The 20,724-nt window shown below is 30.4% G+C and overlaps 2 protein-coding genes across 6 annotated transcripts in view; one reads left to right on the top strand and one right to left on the bottom strand.

Annotated features, from left to right (window-relative positions):
• Positions 1–4,637: 4,637 nt before the first annotated feature.
• The window catches only part of LOC112326866 (receptor-like protein 15), a 19,425-nt gene continuing 3,338 nt past the window's right edge, over positions 4,638–20,724 (bottom strand). The window contains exon 3 of the mRNA XM_052451024.1: positions 4,638–6,078. Coding sequence (XP_052306984.1) covers positions 4,760–6,078 — 1,319 coding nt within the window. The 3' untranslated portion in view covers positions 4,638–4,759. The remainder of the gene's footprint in view (positions 6,079–20,724) is intronic.
• LOC18108126 (pentatricopeptide repeat-containing protein At2g34400-like) overlaps positions 19,295–20,724 on the top strand; it is a 23,638-nt gene continuing 22,208 nt past the window's right edge. For 2 of the 5 annotated variants that reach the window (XM_052451027.1, XM_052451025.1), the window contains exon 1: positions 19,295–19,787. In XM_052451027.1, coding sequence (XP_052306987.1) covers positions 19,472–19,787 — 316 coding nt within the window. In that variant the 5' untranslated portion in view covers positions 19,295–19,471. Of the gene's footprint in view, positions 20,209–20,402; positions 20,722–20,724 lie in introns of those variants that run through there. The other 3 variants (XM_052451026.1, XM_024597084.2, XM_024597083.2) reach the window with 2 other exon arrangements.

The following is a 20,724-nucleotide window of genomic DNA, read 5'->3' as shown; positions in this document are numbered from 1 at the left end:
GTTTGTTTTGGCTCATTAGTCGTTGTTTAAAGGTTTATTTCATTATTAAATTTATGTTAGTTAATTACTAATTTAGGCCCATTAACATTCAACCTAAAAAGGGTCCATTAAGGTTAGTTATAGAAGATTATATTATGTTTTTTAACTGCAAATTTCATTAGGAAGTTGGAAAATAAACGCGAGTTTTTCTTTTGTTTGTTTGTGGTAAAATAATCTTTCTTTGTAGAGACAAAAATCGTACATTGACTTATTGAAGATTTACTTGCTTTGTAGCGTCATTCGTATATTTAGAGTTCTTAGTTACAAGGTTATTTCTGGGTCCAAGTCTTTTTCCAATATCTTTGGTTCTTAGATACATGGTTACTTCTGGGTCAATGTTCTATCAAACTTGATTTTCAACTTTTTGGATTGTTGTCTACTTCGTTGGGGGGTTGATTGACCACATGATCAAGAGGTCCGCATCAACATGCTAGCGTGTTATTAGACGCGCCAACCACTTTTCCCTTTTTTTTTCACTTAAGTCCTTGGCTTGAGAAAAAATGAGCTGAATATTTGCACCAGTTTTAAATTTGATCCGTATAGTTTCAATTGTTTTAAATTAATACAATCAAATTTTATTTTGCCAAGTCGAGCATCAATCGATCGCCAAATTGCTTTCTTGGCGCCTCGAGAACGCCACAAAAAGCCAACATTAGCAAATCATCAAGTTCAATCATAAATCAACTCAATTTAAAAGAAATTGAGAAGAAAAAAACTCGAGTGACAAAAAAAAAAACTAAAATGTAGCACATTTGTTTCATTTTCAAATATACTTTTGAAGCTTCGATTGTTTGAAATAATTACAATCAAAATTTATTTTCTCAAATCGAACATAAATTGAGGGCTGAATTTTTTTTCACGACATCTCAAGAACCCAACACCAAGCCAATAAAAACAAAATTATGAAGTTCAACCCGGTATAATTATAGAGTAAAAGGATCGAATCAAGTTCAACCCCACATAAACCTAGAGTAAAAGTATCAAATCGTAAAAAAAGTGTCAAGTAACTGGAAAAAAAAATAAGAAGAAGAAAAGCTGAGCACTATTACAATTTATAGTGTTTTGTGTCCATTGTAGGAGTAATCTTATTTTTAAATAACAATAGGCTACGGATAATCGTAATGCATTTATATACATAGTTGTACATATCCATTAAACGCTGGTATTCCAATTGTTATCTGCAAAATTATGTCCAACAATGGCCGAGCATGAACAAGCTTACTCTCTTTTTTTGAACCATAAGACAATATTGTCTTCTCTGTTTTTATTAATCTGTGATTTGCTTGTAAAGTTACAAACATCGTTTTTCATTTTTTTAATTGATAATTTACGTTTTTTTATTATTATATATTAATTCATTTTTTTAAAAAAAATCATATGATACCTTGCATATTTGGCAGAGCTTGTAGAGAGAACAAGAAAACAACAGGAGATTCAAATTCTGAATTTTAGTCAAAAGATTATAACTAGCATTCAAATGTTCAAAAATAGCTTAAATAGTATGTTATAATCAACCATTGGCAAAAACAAGAAATAAAATTACATGGAATCCTAAAACAATTACTGAAATAAAGCTAAAATTCTGAAACATGAGTAATTTTGAGGCAGTCATTGATGAAAGAAGATATTAAGCCATTGTTTGGAAGTGCGCCTCAAATTAATAGAGGTTTGCTGAAATTTAATTTGTTTTTGTTTAAAATTAATTATTTTATGTTTTCGATTGTTTTGATATGCTGATGTTAAAAATAAATTTTAAAAAATAAAAAAACATATTATTTTAATGTATATTTGAATAAAAAATACTTTAAAAAACAATTATATTCTCTCTCTCTAACACACATTTAGAGTGGATTTTGACCTAAAAAATGCCTCTAAGAACTTCGTGGCCACTGTAATAGTGTCAACTTTCTAAATTGATCTATTTTAAGTTGTCTTGTTGGAATTTTGTTTGTTAATTTGGTTTATAAACTTATTCAATTAGGGTGTCCCACAGAGTTTTGGCTCCCTTTGAAATAATATCAGGACTCCATCACCAGAATGCTGGACAATGGATTAAGGTACGGTCCTCAAAGAACAATTTCTTGCATTTTATAAAATGAAATTGAGTAAAAAGGAGCAAATTTGAATATATTGATGAGTATGGGACTCAATATTGTCAGAGAATAATAAAATAATTTTCTTCCTTCATGACTCATAACAAAACGACACTGCAAGTAGACCTAACAACTTGCGTAACAAGAGAAATTTAACTCCACCGAGGATTGCAAGGGAATAATGGTAAGAGAATGTTTCTCTAATTCATCAGCTAAGAGGTTCAATTCTCACAAAAATAAAGCATTTCTCTCTTGTATGGCACTAGACATGAACTGCAGCTAGAATCTACCCAAGCCTAAGCGAGGAAAGCTCTTGGTGGACCTCTTTGTTATAACATCATAATTGAAGGATTTTTTATACGTATGATCCAAAAAAAAAAAAATACACCATTGTTAATTTATTCTCCTCCTAAAAATAGCATTGAAATTACCTTTTTATTAAAGAAATTATTGTTTTTTATATTATTATTATACTTGCATTATACTGAAATGGTGTTGAGAGAGGGGAAAAATTAAAGTGAAATATTATTTATATTAAATGGACGGTAAAATTTTAAAATAATAAATATTTTAATTGAGTTAATTTTTAAATTTGAGATTTAATTTGACTTGTTTAGTAGGTTGCGAAAACATAAATAAAGAATTCTATGCAAACACATTTGATCATAGCAGGCCACTGAGTGCTTGCAAAGACGAGTGTTTTAGAGAAGTAGAAAAGTCAATGATAAGTAATAGTTTTTTTGTTAATTTTTCATTTGGCCAATATTAATAAGACAAATCCTATTAATATTTTTGTTTTTGCTATGAATAAATTTAAATTTCCAACGCTATTGTTGTAGTCAATTTTTCCATCTAAACTTTGGTAAATGTTGATCATCACAAAGGTTGATGTTTCGACACCAAGTTTTTTTCCAACTCAAATTCAAGCCCTCCTGACCAAATATTTGTGTTTTTACCATGGTTATAAAAAATTGAAAATATACGTTAAAAGATAAGATTGAAAGAACAAGGATCGAAATGAAAAAAGACATCAAACATGGATACCTTCCCATAAGTTTCGTAAAGGATGTATTTTGATTCTTAAACTTTGAATACCTCAATATTTTTCCAATTTGATTTTAATATAAAAATTTATTTTTGTTATTTTTTAATTTCTAGTTGAGAAATGAGAAAAAGAAGTTGTCAAATTCCAACAATGAATAGAAAAAAATATCATTAATCAACCCGACCATATTCAGGAAAAGTCCATCGAGAAACGAAGATATTCAAGAGGTTTACCGCACGATGTCTATGTTGCGAGTGCATTAATTGATATGTATGCAAAATGTGGGAGTTTTTGAATCAATGACTTTGTCATTTGGATTGGCTAGATTGGTCCCAAAAGTCGAGCATTATTCTTGCATGGTTGATCTTTGTACGCGTGCAGGACTTCTGAACGAAGCTTGGGACTTAATCAAGAAGATGCTTGGAAAACCATATAAAATTGTGTTGGGGTCATTGCTTAGTGCCTGTCAGAGGTGTAGAAATGCAGATGTTGGTGAAAGGGTCATTCAATTGTTTCTAGAGATGGAGCTATCAAATTCAAGAAAATATGTTATCTTATCTAAGATATATGCAAATATGAGAAGGTGGGATGATTCTGCAAAGACAAGGGTATTGTTGATGAGGCAGTGTGGTTTCTCTAAAACCCCTTGCTGTAACTGGATTGACATTGGAGCTCGTGTTCATGAAATTCATGCTGGTGACAACTTAAATCATCATTCGGTGAACATATACCAATTGTTGAATGAGGAGATGAAGAGAGAAGGTTACATTCCAAATATTGGTTGCATATAGAGGTGGAAAAGTTGAAAACTTGGTTGCCTCTTTCAGCCATTGAACAGTGCATCCGGAGGGATTGTATCTTCTGGTTGATGACTCCAGCTAAAATATTGAATGGTAAATTGTGTTCTTAATAGCTTCAGCAAGGCCGGTTTGGAAGATGCTATTATTGAGAGTAAGAGTCATTCAAACACAAATTGTTTTCTAGCAAATTAAGCAACTTCAGCAAGAACTGGTAAGGTGCTTAGTATGTGAATATATCCTGTAAGCTAAATTGATGAAATTCTTTTAGGACAACCTTGCCTTTTGATCAATTGTGACTTCAAGAAATATTAGGTACCAAGAAAAGAAAACTACCAAGACAAATCCATATTATTTGATGAATTCAGTACAGGAAGATAATGCAAATTTGTGTTTTTAACAATAATATTTGTGTTGTAATGTATTCCCCTTGATATTAAATATTTTTGGATATTTATGTTGTAAATTTGAATTGATCATCCATATAAATCCAGTAATAATGTAATATACAAGGTATGAAGACAATGAAAAGTAAAACTCATGGAATTATTTATGGGCTTGAAAAGCCCCCGCTAAATAAAATCGCACCAAACCAAAATTGAATTGAACTGAAAATACTTGCCCGCATTAAGAATGAATTATTATATCACACAAAAGCTGACATGAAAAACAAAACATAAATAAAAATTAATACAACATCGCTTAAGCATGCATTTAAACTTGTTTAAATCTTAAAACTAGAATACACAACGATGCACCAAGTCTTACCATCAAGGCTATGAAAATCAAAACTTGGATAAAATGGAAAGATTGTCCACCAGAAAATAATAGCAATTGTTGATGCTCACCTCAATAAAGTGAAACCAAGCTTGTCGCCAATATGGATTTATGTAAAGAATTGCACCTATAACCAGCAGCATCATGATGTATGCAACCCCAAAGGTCACATAAAAAACCTCCATATCCATGAAGCCACCATCATCTTCATTGTTTGTTGAAGTTGGTGTTGGTGACAGTGGCATAGCCGCACCGCACATCTTGGGTAGTGGTTCTCCACAAAGAAAAGGATTGTCTTTGTAGCAGCTCTCCTCAAACGTGGAAAATTGTGCAACTCTCGCAAGAGTCTTGCCAGACAGATTATTATGTGCCACACTGAAAAACTCTAGAGAAAATAGTTCAATAAGTTGAGGTGGGATTTCTCCATCCAGTTTGTTATAGGAAAGATCCAAGCTCTCTATTTCTTTTAAGTTCGAAAATGTTGGTGGAATTGGTCCGGTTAAACTGTTGTGCGAAAGGTTCAGTACCTTGATCATGCTGAGGTTTCCAATTTCAGGAGGAATCTCTCCTATGAAATTGTTGCATGAGAAATCAATTCCTGTGAAGTACTGGATAATGTTGCCTCTATAAGAAAGGGATACATTCTTCGTTGTAAACTCGAAGGATTGTTGTGACGAGGACAGATAATCATAGGAATCATATTCTTGTGGGAAAGGATGACTAGATATCATCCAAGAGAGGATGTTACCAGAAAGGTGGTTGTGAGATAGATCAATCAGTGTTAATTGGTCCAACCTGCATAATCGAATTGGGATTTCACCTTCAAGATTGTTATAACTCAAGAGTAGAAATCTCAAGTTAGATAGTCTATCAATCCATTTTGGAATACTACCAGTTAAATTATTATGGGAAAGATCTAGTGCAAATATCTCAGAGGAGTTATAAAATGTCATTGCGATCGGTCCTTGCAACTTATTTCTAGACAAATAAACATATCTCAAATTTGAAGAAGTGTCGAATCTAGGTGGTAAACGACCAGAGAAATTGTTCACTGATAAGTCCAAGAATTCAAGAGAAGACATATTCCCTATCCATCCAGGGATCTGCCCTTGCAAACTGTTGTTGGACAGGTCTAACAATTGTAGCGAGCTAATGTTACCCAACGAGAAAGGAACACTTCCATTGAAACCATTGTCAGACATTAATAAAACTTCTAACCCTGGTAAACGAGCTCCGATTTCTGAAGGGATTTTGCCTTGGAAGTAATTCATGGATATACTTAGGAATGACAAATTCACATGAGAATTCTTTGGTAACAAGAATGGACCTAAAAGAGAACAATTTTCTAAAGAAAGATCATGTAGGTATGTGTTGTTCTCAATCAACCAATTTGGAAACTCTCCCTTTATTTGGATGTTTGTAAGAGCCAAAGATTGCAGGCTGAACTGATGGTAAAGGAACTTGGGAAATGCTCCTGCACCTTGTCCGTGACTGCTCAAAGAGATGGACTCTAACTGGAACTTTGGGCTCAAATTATGATCATCTTCTTCTGTGTATATTTCATTATCTGAACCATCAAAATACTTGAGTTTTGAAAGGTTGTATAATGGGCTCAATGACATAGGGATCTTCAAGTGATTGGAAGAGAGATCTAGTTGTTGAAGGGAAGTCAAATTTGCCAGACACAGAGGCAAGAAACCATTGAGATCATTGTCATACATAGATAGCTCTTGGAGATGATTTAAGTCACATAGGCCTGATCACATTATAATTTAGGAAAAATTAAAACTTCAAGTGTCTAATGAAAAATATATAACCTATAGAGAGAGAGAGAGAGTAATCAACTTTACCGATGGTTTGGAAGATGCTATTATCGAGAGTATTGGAACTTAAATCTACACTTACCTTGGGCTATAGTTCGGCCATCTAGTTTGCAGCTCTGCAAAATCAAAGTTTTAAGAGAGGTCATCATTTTGATGGCTTGGAAGATGCTATTATTTAGAGTATTGTAACTCAAATCCAAGTATTCCAAGTTCTTGAGATCAAGAAAGCCTGTCACAATCAATTAAACAAGAAATTATATTAACTTAGAAGGAATTAAGATTGGAAATAATTCATTACTTATTAATCATGGCTAAAAAAACTAAAAACATAAGGTAAGTGTAGAAATTGTGTTGGCCATTTAAGAGAAGGATTTTTTATACGTGTGACCCAAAAAATAAAAATACAACATTGTTAATTTATTCTCCTCCTAAAAATAACACTCTCTATGTATGAAGTTGCCTTTTCATTAAAGAAACTATTGTTTTTTGTGTTATCATTATATTTACATTACACTGAAATGGTGCTGAGAGAGGGGCAAAATTAAAGTGAAATATTATTTATATTAAATAGATGGTAGAATTTTAAAATAATAAAGATTTCAATTGAGTTAAATTTGAGATTTAATTGTCTCTCCAAGACTTGTTTAGTAGATTGCAAAAACATAAAAGAGGAATTCTATGCAAACACATCTAATCGTAACATGCCACTGAGTGCTTGCAAACACAGGTGTTTTAGAGAAGTAGAAAGGTCAATGATAAGTAATAGTGGAGTTCAAATTTGTTAATTTACCTCTAAAAGGTACACTTCCACTAAATGCTTGTAATGTCAGATTTTTTAGAGAAGGCAGTGCTCCGAGGCTTTGAAGGGAGTGTTCATCTAGAGAACAACCGTCCAGATACAAACTTTCCAATGAGCTTAAATTTTGCATCTCTGCTCAAAAGAAAAGGAATATCAAATTGAATTTTTCAATTAAACCCAAATATATAAACATCACTACCTTTGTATTTCGTATATTATATTTTTCAAAATTTTCAATTAAATTTTGCAACTCTGCTCAAATATATATATAATATAACTTACCATCATCTAATATTCTTCCTCTAAAATCGTTGTACGTCAGATAAAGTGTCGTGAGGTTTGAGAATGCTCCTAATGATTGCAATAATTGGAAGCTACTTTCATACATTGTGATATTATGTAGGTATAGAGTAGTCAAGTTGCTTGGACCTGCAAGTTAGTTAGGGAAGAAACTGAATAATTAATATTGTATGGATGGGCTCATCATCATGATGCTACTAAGTATTAATTACCTCTTGAGGCTATCAATTTGTTAATATTGTTGCCGCTCAAACCCAAGACCTCCAAGCTGCTCAAGGATTCTTGATATTTATATAAAATAATAGTTAATTAATTCACTACACCACATAAATTAAATTGTGTATTTTGAAATTAAATTTAACAGTTAACTAAAAATAATAGTATATAAAAAAACTAACCTTTCAAATCTATTAACCCTTCTAGTCTATTATAATTTAAATATAATGATTTAAGAGACGGAAACCCCTCCACGAATGATAGAATACTGTTATCCAAACTATTTGATCCCAAGTCAAGATAATCCAAATTTCTCAATCTTTGCAACTCATAACCACCTATATATATAAAAAATTAAGTTAAGACTTCAGCTAAAAAATAAAAAAATATTATCGAAGTAATTTAATTATGATTGATTGATCAAGAGGCATGTAATTAATTACTCTTAAGAGGAGTAATTGTTACAGTGGTGATGTAATAATATTGGTAATGTAATAATATATGTTGCGGTTATATTAATAATGTAAGGAATTAAACAACACCTTTTTACTAAATATTTTCTTCGATGGATGAATTACTGTGGAGAACCAAAATGATACTAATCAAACAACACCTTATTTGATTAATTTAAAAATGCAAAACTAATCTAAATATTTTGTAATACTTAAGAGAGCAAACCTTTCTTCTCAACCCAACCAGCTATACGATTACCCCACAAGGAGAGAGAGTTGAGTTGTTGAAAAGGAAGAAACAAGGAGGTATTTAAGTACCAATCTCCCAGTTCCTCATTCCTTGTTTCCTCAAGATAGAGTTCGGTGACTCGACCTGTACTGCTGCTGCACTCAATACGTTCCCAAGAACAACAGTGGGCGTCAGCTTTTATCCAGGAGGGAAGAGATGTGCCATTGGGATAGTTAAGAGCATCTTTGAGCTGCAACAGAGCGATTCTCTCTTCATCCAAGCAACCAAGGGGCAGCCATCCTTGCAGGGAAACCGTCGTTACAAACACCGTCAACATCTGAAGGAACAGCCCCATCTAAATATCAGAATATAAATGGTGATCAATATTTGTTATAGAGGACAGCTAGCGAGGAGGCTCAGGCTTTTATAGAGGACTTCACGGACCCATGCCGTGGAAAAAACTAATATAAAATTAATTTAGATTAATTTAAAAAATAATCATCACTACTAACTGTCGAATCACAAATGTATAAGGAGCACTTTTAGTTCTGCCACACGTAATTTCCATTAAATTCGAAAGGCATGATTTGTCACTAATAGAGCGTCTCGAAATGTGAGGGAACTCGTATTTTTAAAAAAATTAATTTTTTTATTAAAAATTAATATTTTTTATGTTTTAAATTATTTTAATATGTTGATGTTAAAAATAAATTTTTTTTTAAAAAAATATTATTTTAATTTATTTCAAAATAAAAATATTTTAAAAATTAATCGCAACAACTCTAACATGACCACAGCATTAACCTTGAAAGTAGCGAGTTTTCTATATCCATCATTCTCTTGAAAATGGAAAGTGAGCTCATAGCATTAACCTTTATTCATGTTTTTAAGAGAAACAACTTTGACTTGGGGTCAACCTTCCAAGAAGGAATCAGCCTTATTAAATTTGGTTCGGCATGAAAGGTTCACCTGAGATTTAATTTGGTCTAGGTTTAGAAAAAATTAAATGAGAGTTGACCAGTCAATCCATACTATAGTTAACTTAATCAAAACCTATTTTTATTTTTTTAATTAAATAATTTTTATTTTTTTTTTAAAATATCTTAAAATAACATAATCTTAGATTGACACCTGTCAATATAAGCTAATTTGCTCAAACCATGACATAAATCCTGATCCAAGTACCAGGTCTAACTTTGGTTTCAATGAACAAAACATTAATGTCGTATATAATTTTTTTTATAACATTTTACAAATATAATTCGCATTCAAATTGACACATTCATAAATTGATATAATAGTTCTTAATATTTATTTTTAATATATATATATATATATATATATAATGAAATATTTTAAGAGTTGATTAATATTGTTAAACCATATATGTTTTGTAAGGTTTTTTTTTTTAATTTCATTCTTTAATATTAGGTTTGCTTATCTCGATCTCATTATTCGAATCGTGAATTTGACGGCTTAACTTAGGGTTTTTATCTTCAATCTCATCCTGATTTGAAAATAGGCTTCATAATTTTATTTTATTTTTATTTCTATGAGGTTATCGTAGTCTTATTACTTGTGTTACAGGTTTGACGGGTTAAATCAAGTTAACCCAGGTTAGGTTTTTTATGAACTTTTAATTGAGTTTTTTTTTTTCATTTTCATCATTCAATGTTTGGTTGATTGAGAATTATATTTCATAATTTGTTTTGATTTAGTTTATATGTAGTTATCCTAGTTGCATGACTTGGGTTGTGGGCTTGGCATGTTAACTTGGGTTAATTTGAGTTATTTGTTTTATGTTTTTTTATTTATCTTTTATTTCAATCTTATCCTTCAATATTGGGTTGGTTAGGAATTGAGCTTATAATTTATTTCGATTTGTTTTTTATGGGGTTATCTCGGTCTCATAGTTCAGATTTCAGATTTGACAGGTTTAGCCGAGTTGATTAGGATCAATTTAATATGTTTTAGTCTTAATATTTTTTTTAAAAGATATTATCTTGGTTTTTTTTATTTTTTAATCAAACTATATATTTTTAACTATCCTACAGGTTGTATTTGGATCTGTCGAGTAGACCATGTTATATTTTTAATATTTAAATTTTTTCTATTAAAAAAATGTTAGTAATTAAAAGTTTAATGATCAAATTTGATATAATCATCTAATAACAAAATATTTTTAAATTTTTCACAATTTTTAGAAAGTTTTTTCCGTCCAAAAGAAAGAAAAATATTTTCATAAAAACCAAGCCAAATTTTTCTTTTACCGGAAAATATATATATTTCATTAACTAGTATCTTTACTAAAGAAACATGAAATTTTTTTAAAAAATAGATTACAGAAAATCACTTTCTATGGAACAAACCTGTCTTGCTGTGAAGACATTCCAAAAAAATAAAATTCGTGAAAGATTAGCCTTTCAAGAAATAGAGAAGCTTCCACTCTTCCTCCTTATATGAATTAATTAGCGGGTTGGAGTGGGAAAAACACGTTTGTTCTATTTTCTTCACTTTGTCTATACATTAATATTATTGTCACAAAGTGGGTATACTTCTTTTATCCTTCAAGATTCGAATTGAAAAAGAGGGTCCTAAAAAATTATTTTTAATTTTATAAATATACCATTAACTTTGGATGTGGATAATTGTTTGTAATATATTTACATCCAATATAAACAATTCACCAATGAATCCTTTTGGTCATGCAGTGCCTCTATATATATTAGTTGAAATTTTATGATGTCCATTAATCCTTTTAAAAGAATGAAAGGCTTGACACTTTGGCATATTTTGTTTTTTTTTTCAATATTTTTTTTAATTTTATCCTTTAATGTTAGGCTATTATGTCTAGAGATTTCTTATTTTTATATTTTTTTCTTTTTACAGGGTTATCTCGGGTTGCATGTTCATTAGGTTAGCCTAAAAATGACTCGAGTTTTTTCTCAATGTTTTCTTATTTATTTAGCTTTGATTTTTTTTTCTTGGTTATTTTTTAAAATGATTTTCTTATCACAATCTCATGTTGCAAGTGGTAAGTTAGCAGAGTGAACGCGGGGCTTTTCACGTTTTATTTTTAATTTTCTCTTTCAATTTTATTTATGGAAATTAGTTTTGTTGGGACTTGAACTTTTTTTTTTCTCTTTACTTCTTTCAGGACTATCCTAGGTTATGAGTAAATCAAGTTAACAAGGATTCACTCAAGTTATTGTTGATTCAATATTTTTTTTATATTAAAAAAAAATTGATTTTAACAATGAAGATTATAAAAGGCGATTGTTACTAACTAAAATTTCAAGATGAAGAAATATGAAGGAGCAAACTAAGAATTTATCAAAATCTGAGCAAGTGGTTTCTAGATAACATAAAGGAACCACATCAACATCACTAGTGGTTTCTAGATAAGCATAACCCTTTCAATTAGAAAGCTAGAGGATCCCTAAGAGGTATAACTCAACTGGTCAGATTTTAGATTTGTTCCCTAGATGTCATCAGTTTGAGTATCACAAAGCTGGGCCACTGAAAGTTTAAAAGGTCCTTAACTTTAAAGCCCATGAGATTAGTTGAGGTACGCGCAAGCTGGTCCGGATACCCACGCTAATAATAATAATAATAATAATAATAATAATAGAAGCTAGAGGCACGTAATTTCCCACAAACCCTCTCGCACTCCCATAAAAGAAATAATGAAACATGACGGGGAACAAAGGAACTGTTTTTTAACGTACACAGCACGGTTGTTCTTCCACTTAGCAGATTCATTTGTATCATAAAATAAATTTATTTTTAAAATAATGAAACATGCTTGACTTAATAAAGCCCAAAAGTTAGAACTTGAGCGGCAATTTCCCACCGCCATAATGAGAAACTGCTTTTTACATTTTTAATGAAATACTTTTGATTAAGAACATAGAGAAACTGCTTTTTACATCCTCAGCACCTACGGTTGTTCTGCCTCTATTTGTATTGGAATGGCATGCTAGTTGGATCTATTTGTTTTTTTTTTTTTTTTGTGATTAAATAAAAAAATAATCTTATTGCTAGAGAGGCATTGGAGCCTTTAATATTTTGCAAAGGCATGGAACACGATGCCAAGGGAATGGAAGATAGTTGTTGACTGCTGGCGTCAACCCAGAAAATTCTAAAATATTCTCATCATTTCCAAGAAAATTCTTTCAAGAGGAATTCTTCCTGATCTATTTGTATTTTCAAAAAATAAAAACATATATGATTAAAAATACAATACAGAGAAATTGTTTCTAAAAAATACATACAAACATATCTTTTTTGTCCTTATTTGTATTTTATATCACATAATAATCAAATGTTGCCTAATTAACAGAGCTCCAAATCATAATAAAAATTGCTACAAATTAATTATTTCGATAAACAACACATTTATTAATTTTAGGAAAGATAAAAAAATCCTTATTATTAGAGAGGCATTGGAGCTGGTTTTAATTATTTTGATAAATAACACATTTATTTTTAATCTTATTATTAGTGATTTTTTTCTTAATTCTTGATTGATAAGAAATGGCAGCTGGTTCTTTTTTTTATTATTAACGTGAATGTCCGGGCCAGCTTGAACGCACATCGACTAATTCCACGGGCCCTGAAGTTAATGACCATATAAGCCTCCAGTGATCCTGAGGTTTGTGAAATTCAAACTGATGACTTCTATAGATCAAACTTAAGATTTTAATTATTTTTGTTTTGTGGAATGGCATGCTAGTTGGATCTTTTCTTCTTCTTTTTTGTGTGATTAAATTAATTATTTCGATAAATGACACATGTATTCGGGGAAAAATAAAAAAATAATCTTATTGCTAGAGAGGCATTGGAGCCTTTAATATTTTGCAAAGGCATGGAACACGATGCCAAGGAAATGGAAGATAGTTGTTGACTGCTGGCGTCAACCCAGAAAATTCTAAAATATTCTCATCATTTCCAAGAAAATTCTATCAAGAGGAATTCTTTATTTATTTGGTACGCCAGCAAAGTCAAAATGCAGTATAACTCTATAGAGAATCATCTCAATTTTAATTTAATAGTTTAAGTTATATTATTTTTTAATATATTTTCTTAATTGAAAATTCTTTAGACTTGAAACTTGCATAAACCCACATTACCTTATACTTAATTTTTATCAAATAAATAGGGATGGTGAAATTCGAACTCGTGACCGTTTGGTCATTAAGGCTTTGATACCACGTCAAAGAATCGTCTCAACCCAATAGCTTAAGCTGTTAGGTGAGTTCTAAAGATATGATTTATATTATTTTCTAACAAACTCATTATTTCCAAGAAATTTCTATCAAGGAACAAATATATTTTCTAAGATTAACAGAAAATAAATCAAACCAAGCATTTCCCAAGAAAATCCTAATGGTTGATCAAAAACTTGATGGATAAATTGTTAAATAGGTTGTGAGAAAAAGAGGAATTCTTTATGGGGCACAGTCACAGACATATCTAGAAAAGATACAGAGTTGAGTTGAAACTTGTTAATTCACCTTAAGAAGACACAGAGCCCTGAGTTATGGCAAAGACAGATATTTTAGAGAAGGTATTTCAGAGAAGGTGATGCTCAAGGGTTTTAAGGGAGTTTTCTCCAGAAAACAAAAGTCCATGCAAAACTTTTCCAACGAGTTCAAATTCTCAATTAATTAATTATAGACTGACTTAACTTTCACACGATTTAAACAAATCTTTTTCTACTCTCTGGAATATTTAAACAGACTATATCTGTCAGTAACCCGTCAATAATAATTTAAAAATATATATATTTGAAAAAATCTATTAAACAGAAATAAAAAATAATTAAAAAAATTAAATTAATAAAAAATTCAAATATTTATTACAAATTTAAACATTTATAACTTCAAATACAATTAATCTAGAATAAAGGCATTGGAGAAGGAGGAAGAGACAAGTTTTCGCCTGGACCGTGGGGTGAATAAGAGGGAGCACTTGTACCATCCATATGTGATCTCATCTCCATTACAATTGATGAAGTTCGGTCGTCTTAGCACCAAGTCGTTCATAATCAACAGCAAAATGGGTCATTTGATCCTTAACTTGTTGATCTAAAACCGCCTCGAACCTAGAGTTTGAGTGCTTAGAATCGATTGTGAGAACCCAGTAGTTGAGAAATTATGGGTTGTTTGCAAGAACTCGGATGTAGTGTTAGAGAGACCGTACACCCGATTTCTATAGGGTCCACCAAACAATACTATCTTCAACCACAAATCCGGATCGAGATTAGGATGGGTCGAAGAATCGTCAACGTATCTCTCTTTCAACACGATGTTATATGTATACTGGAAAAAAAGAGTCAACAAATTCATAAAAATAATAACTTAAGGAAAACAATGGTTGAAAATAACATACCACAAAGTACTGAGCTCAGCTATCCATGAGCTATTGCACCTCATTTTTGCGGTCATCAGTGTGCACATGCGTTTCCACAAAAGCTCTATCGGGCTTGGTTCGCATCAAAAAACCGTAGCCTATAAGAGAACATTGTTGTTAGTTAAATATATTTATAAAAAACAACAAATAAAAAATGGATGTAATTAAAAAAGAATCTTACCATTCGCTTTACATGCAAAAAGAATAGAATTGAGACGCTAGTGTGCGTGGTAACCGTGAAGACGTTGGCTCTGCTTTAGCACTTTTCCCTTCTTTTTTTTTTCACTTAAGTCCTTGGCTTGAGAAAAAATGAGCTGAATATTTGCACCAGTTTTAAATTTGATCCCTATAGTTTCAATTGTTTTAAATCAATATAATCAAATTTTATTTTACCAAGTCGAGCATCAATTGATCGCCGAATTATTTTCTTGGGACATCGAGAACGCCACAAAAGATCAACATTAGCAAATCATCAAGTTCAATCATAAATCAACCCAATTTAAAAGAAATTGAGAAGAGAAAAACTCGAGTGACAAAAAAAAAAACAATACTAAAATGTAGCACATTTGTTTCAATTTCAAATATACTCTTGAAGCTTTGATTGTTTGAAATAATTACAATCAAAATTTATTTTCTCAAATAGAATATAAATTGAGGGCTGAATTTTTTTTTCATGACATCTCAAGAATCCAATACCAAGCCAATCAAAAAAATATTACATTGACTCTCTCTAACACACATTTAGAGTGGATTTTGACCTAAAAAATGCCTCTAAGAACTTCGTGGCCACTGTAATAGTGTCAACTTTCTAAATTGATCTATTTTAAGTTGTCTTGTTGGAATTTTGTTTGTTAATTTGGTTTATAAACTTATTCAATTAGGGTGTCCCACAGAGTTTTGGCTCCCTTTGAAATAATATCAGGACTCCATCACCAGAATGCTGGACAATGGATTAAGGTACGGTCCTCAAAGAACAATTTCTTGCATTTTATAAAATGAAATTGAGTAAAAAGGAGCAAATTTGAATATATTGATGAGTATGGGACTCAATATTGTCAGAGAATAATAAAATAATTTTCTTCCTTCATGACTCATAACAAAACGACACTGCAAGTAGACCTAACAACTTGCGTAACAAGAGAAATTTAACTCCACCGAGGATTGCAAGGGAATAATGGTAAGAGAATGTTTCTCTAATTCATCAGCTAAGAGGTTCAATTCTCACAAAAATAAAGCATTTCTCTCTTGTATGGCACTAGACATGAACTGCAGCTAGAATCTACCCAAGCCTAAGCGAGGAAAGCTCTTGGTGGACCTCTTTGTTATAACATCATAATTGAAGGATTTTTTATACGATGTGATCCAAAAAAAAAAACACCATTGTTAATTTATTCTCCTCCTAAAAATAGCATTGAAATTACCTTTTTATTAAAGAAATTATTGTTTTTTATATTATTATTATACTTGCATTATACTGAAATGGTGTTGAGAGAGGGGAAAAATTAAAGTGAAATATTATTTATATTAAATGGACGGTAGAATTTTAAAATAATAAATATTTTAATTGAGTTAATTTTTAAATTTGAGATTTAATTTGACTTGTTTAGTAGGTTGCGAAAACATAAATAAAGAATTCTATGCAAACACATTTGATCATAGCAGGCCACTGAGTGCTTGCAAAGACGGGTGTTTTAGAGAAGTAGAAAAGTCAATGATAAGTAATAGTTTTTTTGTTAATTTTTCATTTGGCCAATATTAATAAGACAAATCCTATTAATATTTTTGTTTTTGCTATGAATAAATTTAAATTTCCAACGCTATTGTTGTAGTCAATTTTTCCATCTAAACTTTGGTAAATGTTGATCATCACAAAGGTTGATGTTTTCACACCAAGTTTTTTTCCAACTCAAATTCAAGCCCTCCTGACCAAATATTTGTGTTTTTACCATGGTTATAAAAAAATTAAAAATATACGTTAAAAGATAAGATTGAAAGAACAAGGATCAAAATGAAAAAAAGACATCAAACATGGGTATCTTGCCATAAGTTTCGTAAATGATGTACTTTGATCCTTAAACTTTAAAAATCAAGCAAATCATACAATTTCAATACCTCAACATTTTTCCAATTTGATTTTAATATAAAAGTTTATTTTTTTTATTTTTAATCCCTAATTAAGAAATGAGAGAGAAAGATCATCAAATTCCAGCGATAAATAGAGAAAAATATCGTTAATCAACCCAGCCATATTTAGCCCTGAAATTCTAAATACATAACTTTAAAGGTGTAACTCAACTGTTCAGACTCTAGATTTACTCCTTAGAGGTCACCAGTTCGAGTCTCACAAACCTCAGGGTCACTGAGGCTTATATGGTCGTTAACTTCAGGACCAGTGAGATTAGTCAAGGTGCGCGCAAGCTGGCCCGAATACCCACATTAATTAAAAAAAAAATCTAAATACATAGCATTTAACGTTAAGAACTATACCCATTGAACTATACATATTAATCACTTGATGAAAAATTAAATATGACTAGAAAACAAAAAAAAAATGATAGTATATTAATCTAAGGTCCATTGTCCATTAATTAGTCGGTGGTTGCATTCTAACACACTAAATTGAAATTTATTTTCTTATACAAGATGAAATTAAAACATATTATCCCTTTTCAAGCTTACAGGGCAATATAATCTCACGGATTCATCTCATCAATGTTATTAAAATCAATTTTAATTTAAAATTATTTTTAACATCTTCACATCAAAAAAATTAAAAAATAAAAATGTTTTTTATTCAATTATAAGATAATAAAAACAAATATTAACAAAAAGAAATAGTAAATAAAATTATAAAAGAAAATGTATTTTTTGAATTATGTAATTTTTTTTGTTTTCAAAACAAAAGGAGTTTTTATTAGCATTATAGTTTATTGAATAAAAAGTAACAATAATAAACAAAAATATATAAAACTATAATAATTTAAATAAATAAAAAACATATATTTTCAAGCAACCAAGAGGCAACCATCTTAATATAAATGCTGATCAATTATTATCATTTTCAAAAACACTAAAGCTCCCGGTGATGTTAATGCGTATCTATTCATACATTACTATTCATTATAATTATATAATTATAAATTTGTCCTTCAAAAAAAAAAACAACGAAGTAAGCTTTGAGAGTAAGATTATCTTTTTATAATGAACAAAAAATTGTATATTTTTTTTGGTTTGATTATATTGGGTTAATTCTTTATAGTTTTTTTTAATTTATAAATAATATATCAAATTATAAATGCTTTTCAATTTCACTCTCCTATAATTTTTTAATCTTTCAAATTTTATCCTTATTTTTTTAATTGCTATTTACTTTATATGAAATCATTTTTAAAATTATTTTTTTTCAAACTTCATGCTTCTTGTATTTTGTTCTCTCAAATCTTATCCTCATTATTTTTTTATGCTATTTTTTTTTTTGCTTTTACAAGTTTTTTTATTAATATTTTTCAATGATTTCATTGTTAAAAATTAAATTAATTAAGAGTTAATCTTTTTTATTAAAGCTGGGTCTAGAATTTAACAAATTTCAAGTTTTAGACATTATTAGACCAGGTTTAGAAGATTCACTCGAGTTTGTTTATTTTTTTTCTTTTTTTTAAGATTATTTTTTTTATAATTTTACCTTATTAATCTATTCAGACATTACTATTCATTATAATTGTATAATTATATATTTGTCCTTGAAAAAAAAACAATGAAGTAAGCTTTGTGAGTAAGATTATTTTTTTATAATAAACAAAAAAATTTTACAGTTGGATTATTATTTTTTAATTTATAAATAATATATCAAACTATAAATATATTTCAATCCCCTGTAATTTTTTAATCTTTTAAATTTTTATCCTTGCTATTTACTTTATATGAAATCATTTTTTAAAATTGTTTTTTATCAAACTTCATCCTCCTTGGATTTTGTTCTCTCAAATCTTATCCTCATTATTTTTTTATGCTATTTTTTTTTTGTTTTTGCAAGTTATTTTTATTAATATTTTTCAATGATTTCATTGTTCAAAATTAAATTGATTGATCGTTAATCTTTTTTATTAAAGTTGGGTCTAGAATTTAACAAGTTTTAAGTTTTAGATATTAGATCAAGTTTAAAAAATTTATCCGAGTTTACTTTTTTCTTTCCTTTTTTAAGATTAATTTTTTTTTTTTTAATTTTGCTTTATTATTTTTTACTGTTTTTCCTCTATTATATTAGAATTAGATTGTTTGATGATGGGATAAAATTTGAAAGTGTATGCAAAGTTGAGTTCCAAAAACAATGCTCAAGACAAGACCTAGCTCTTTCTACCCCCTACCATCTCGCTTTTTCAAACCTCAACTTCCAAACCCAAAAAGAACATCAAACCTTAACTCAAAAGCTTTTGTCTCTGATAAAACAATGCAAATCCAAAAACCTATTAAAACAAATCCACACATAAATGCTTATAAACTCAATACCAGAACCCAATTTCCTTTCCAAAATCATTGACCTCAAAGACTTGGCCTATGCATCCCTTGTTTTTAATCAAATCACCAAACAATTCCTTCAATGTCATGCTTCGTGGGTTAGCTACCACATAGCTACCACATGGAAACAGTATGATTTTTGTGCTGAATTATATTACAAGCTGAAGTCTTTAGGCCTAAAAGCAAATAATTTTACATACCCTTTTTTGTTTATAGCGTGTGGGAATGTTTGGGGTTTGCTTCATGGAAAGATCGATCATCGTCTGGTGTTTAAGGCTGGTTTGGATGGTGATGAGTACGTGAATCGTTCTTTGATTACAATGTACAAAAGGTGTGGTGAAATGGGGTTTGCACGGATGGTGTTTGATGAAATGGATGAGAGAGAGTTGGTGTCATGGAATTCGATGATCTCGGGGTATTCTAAGACGAGTTTTGCTAAAGAGGCATTTGGGTTGTTTATGGAAATGAGGGAGAAGGGGTTTGAGCTAGATGAGATGACGTTGGTGAGTGTTCTTGGGGCGTGTGGGGATTTGGGTTTGGGGAGATGGGTGGAGGGGTTTGTTTTGGAGAAGAAGGTGGAGGTAAATTCATATGTGGGGTCTGCTTTGATTGACATGTATGGTATGTGTAGGGATTTGATATTTGCGAGGAGGGTCTTTGATTCAATGCCAAACAAGGATGTTGTCACTTGGAATGCCATTATCACAGGGTAATTAGATCGGTTTTATACTTTGTAATTGTCACATTTAATGGAATTGTCTATTTCTGTTCCTTTGAACTAACTAGAAATTTGAATTCTTCCCAATTAATCAGCTATGAAATAAAAACCACACGGATATATGAAATTTGTAAATGTGTTTCAAGTTAGTATGATTTTTTTTTTGTTCAACAATCACTTCATAGGTGCTCACAGAATGGAGCTTCCAATGAAGTAATTGTACTATTCAATGGAATGAGAGAGACAGGTCCTAAACCAGATAAAGTCATAATGATTGAAGTATATATTGTCGGAATGTTCCACAATAGGGGCCTTTGATTTGGGGAAATGGGTTGAGACATATGCATCAGAAAGAGGTTTACAACACGATGTCTATGTTGCGAGTGCATTAATTGATATGTATGCAAAATGTGGGAGTTTTTGAATCAATGACTTTGTCATTTGGATTGGTTGGATTGGTCCCAAAAGTCGAGCATTATTCTTGCATGGTTGATCTTTGTGCGCGTG

The sequence above is a fragment of the Populus trichocarpa genome, chromosome 3, assembly GCF_000002775.5.
Source record: "Populus trichocarpa isolate Nisqually-1 chromosome 3, P.trichocarpa_v4.1, whole genome shotgun sequence".
Lineage (NCBI taxonomy): Eukaryota > Viridiplantae > Streptophyta > Magnoliopsida > Malpighiales > Salicaceae > Populus > Populus trichocarpa.
The sequence above is the reverse complement of the archived record's forward strand: the minus strand, read 5'-3'. Positions and strand labels throughout refer to the sequence as shown.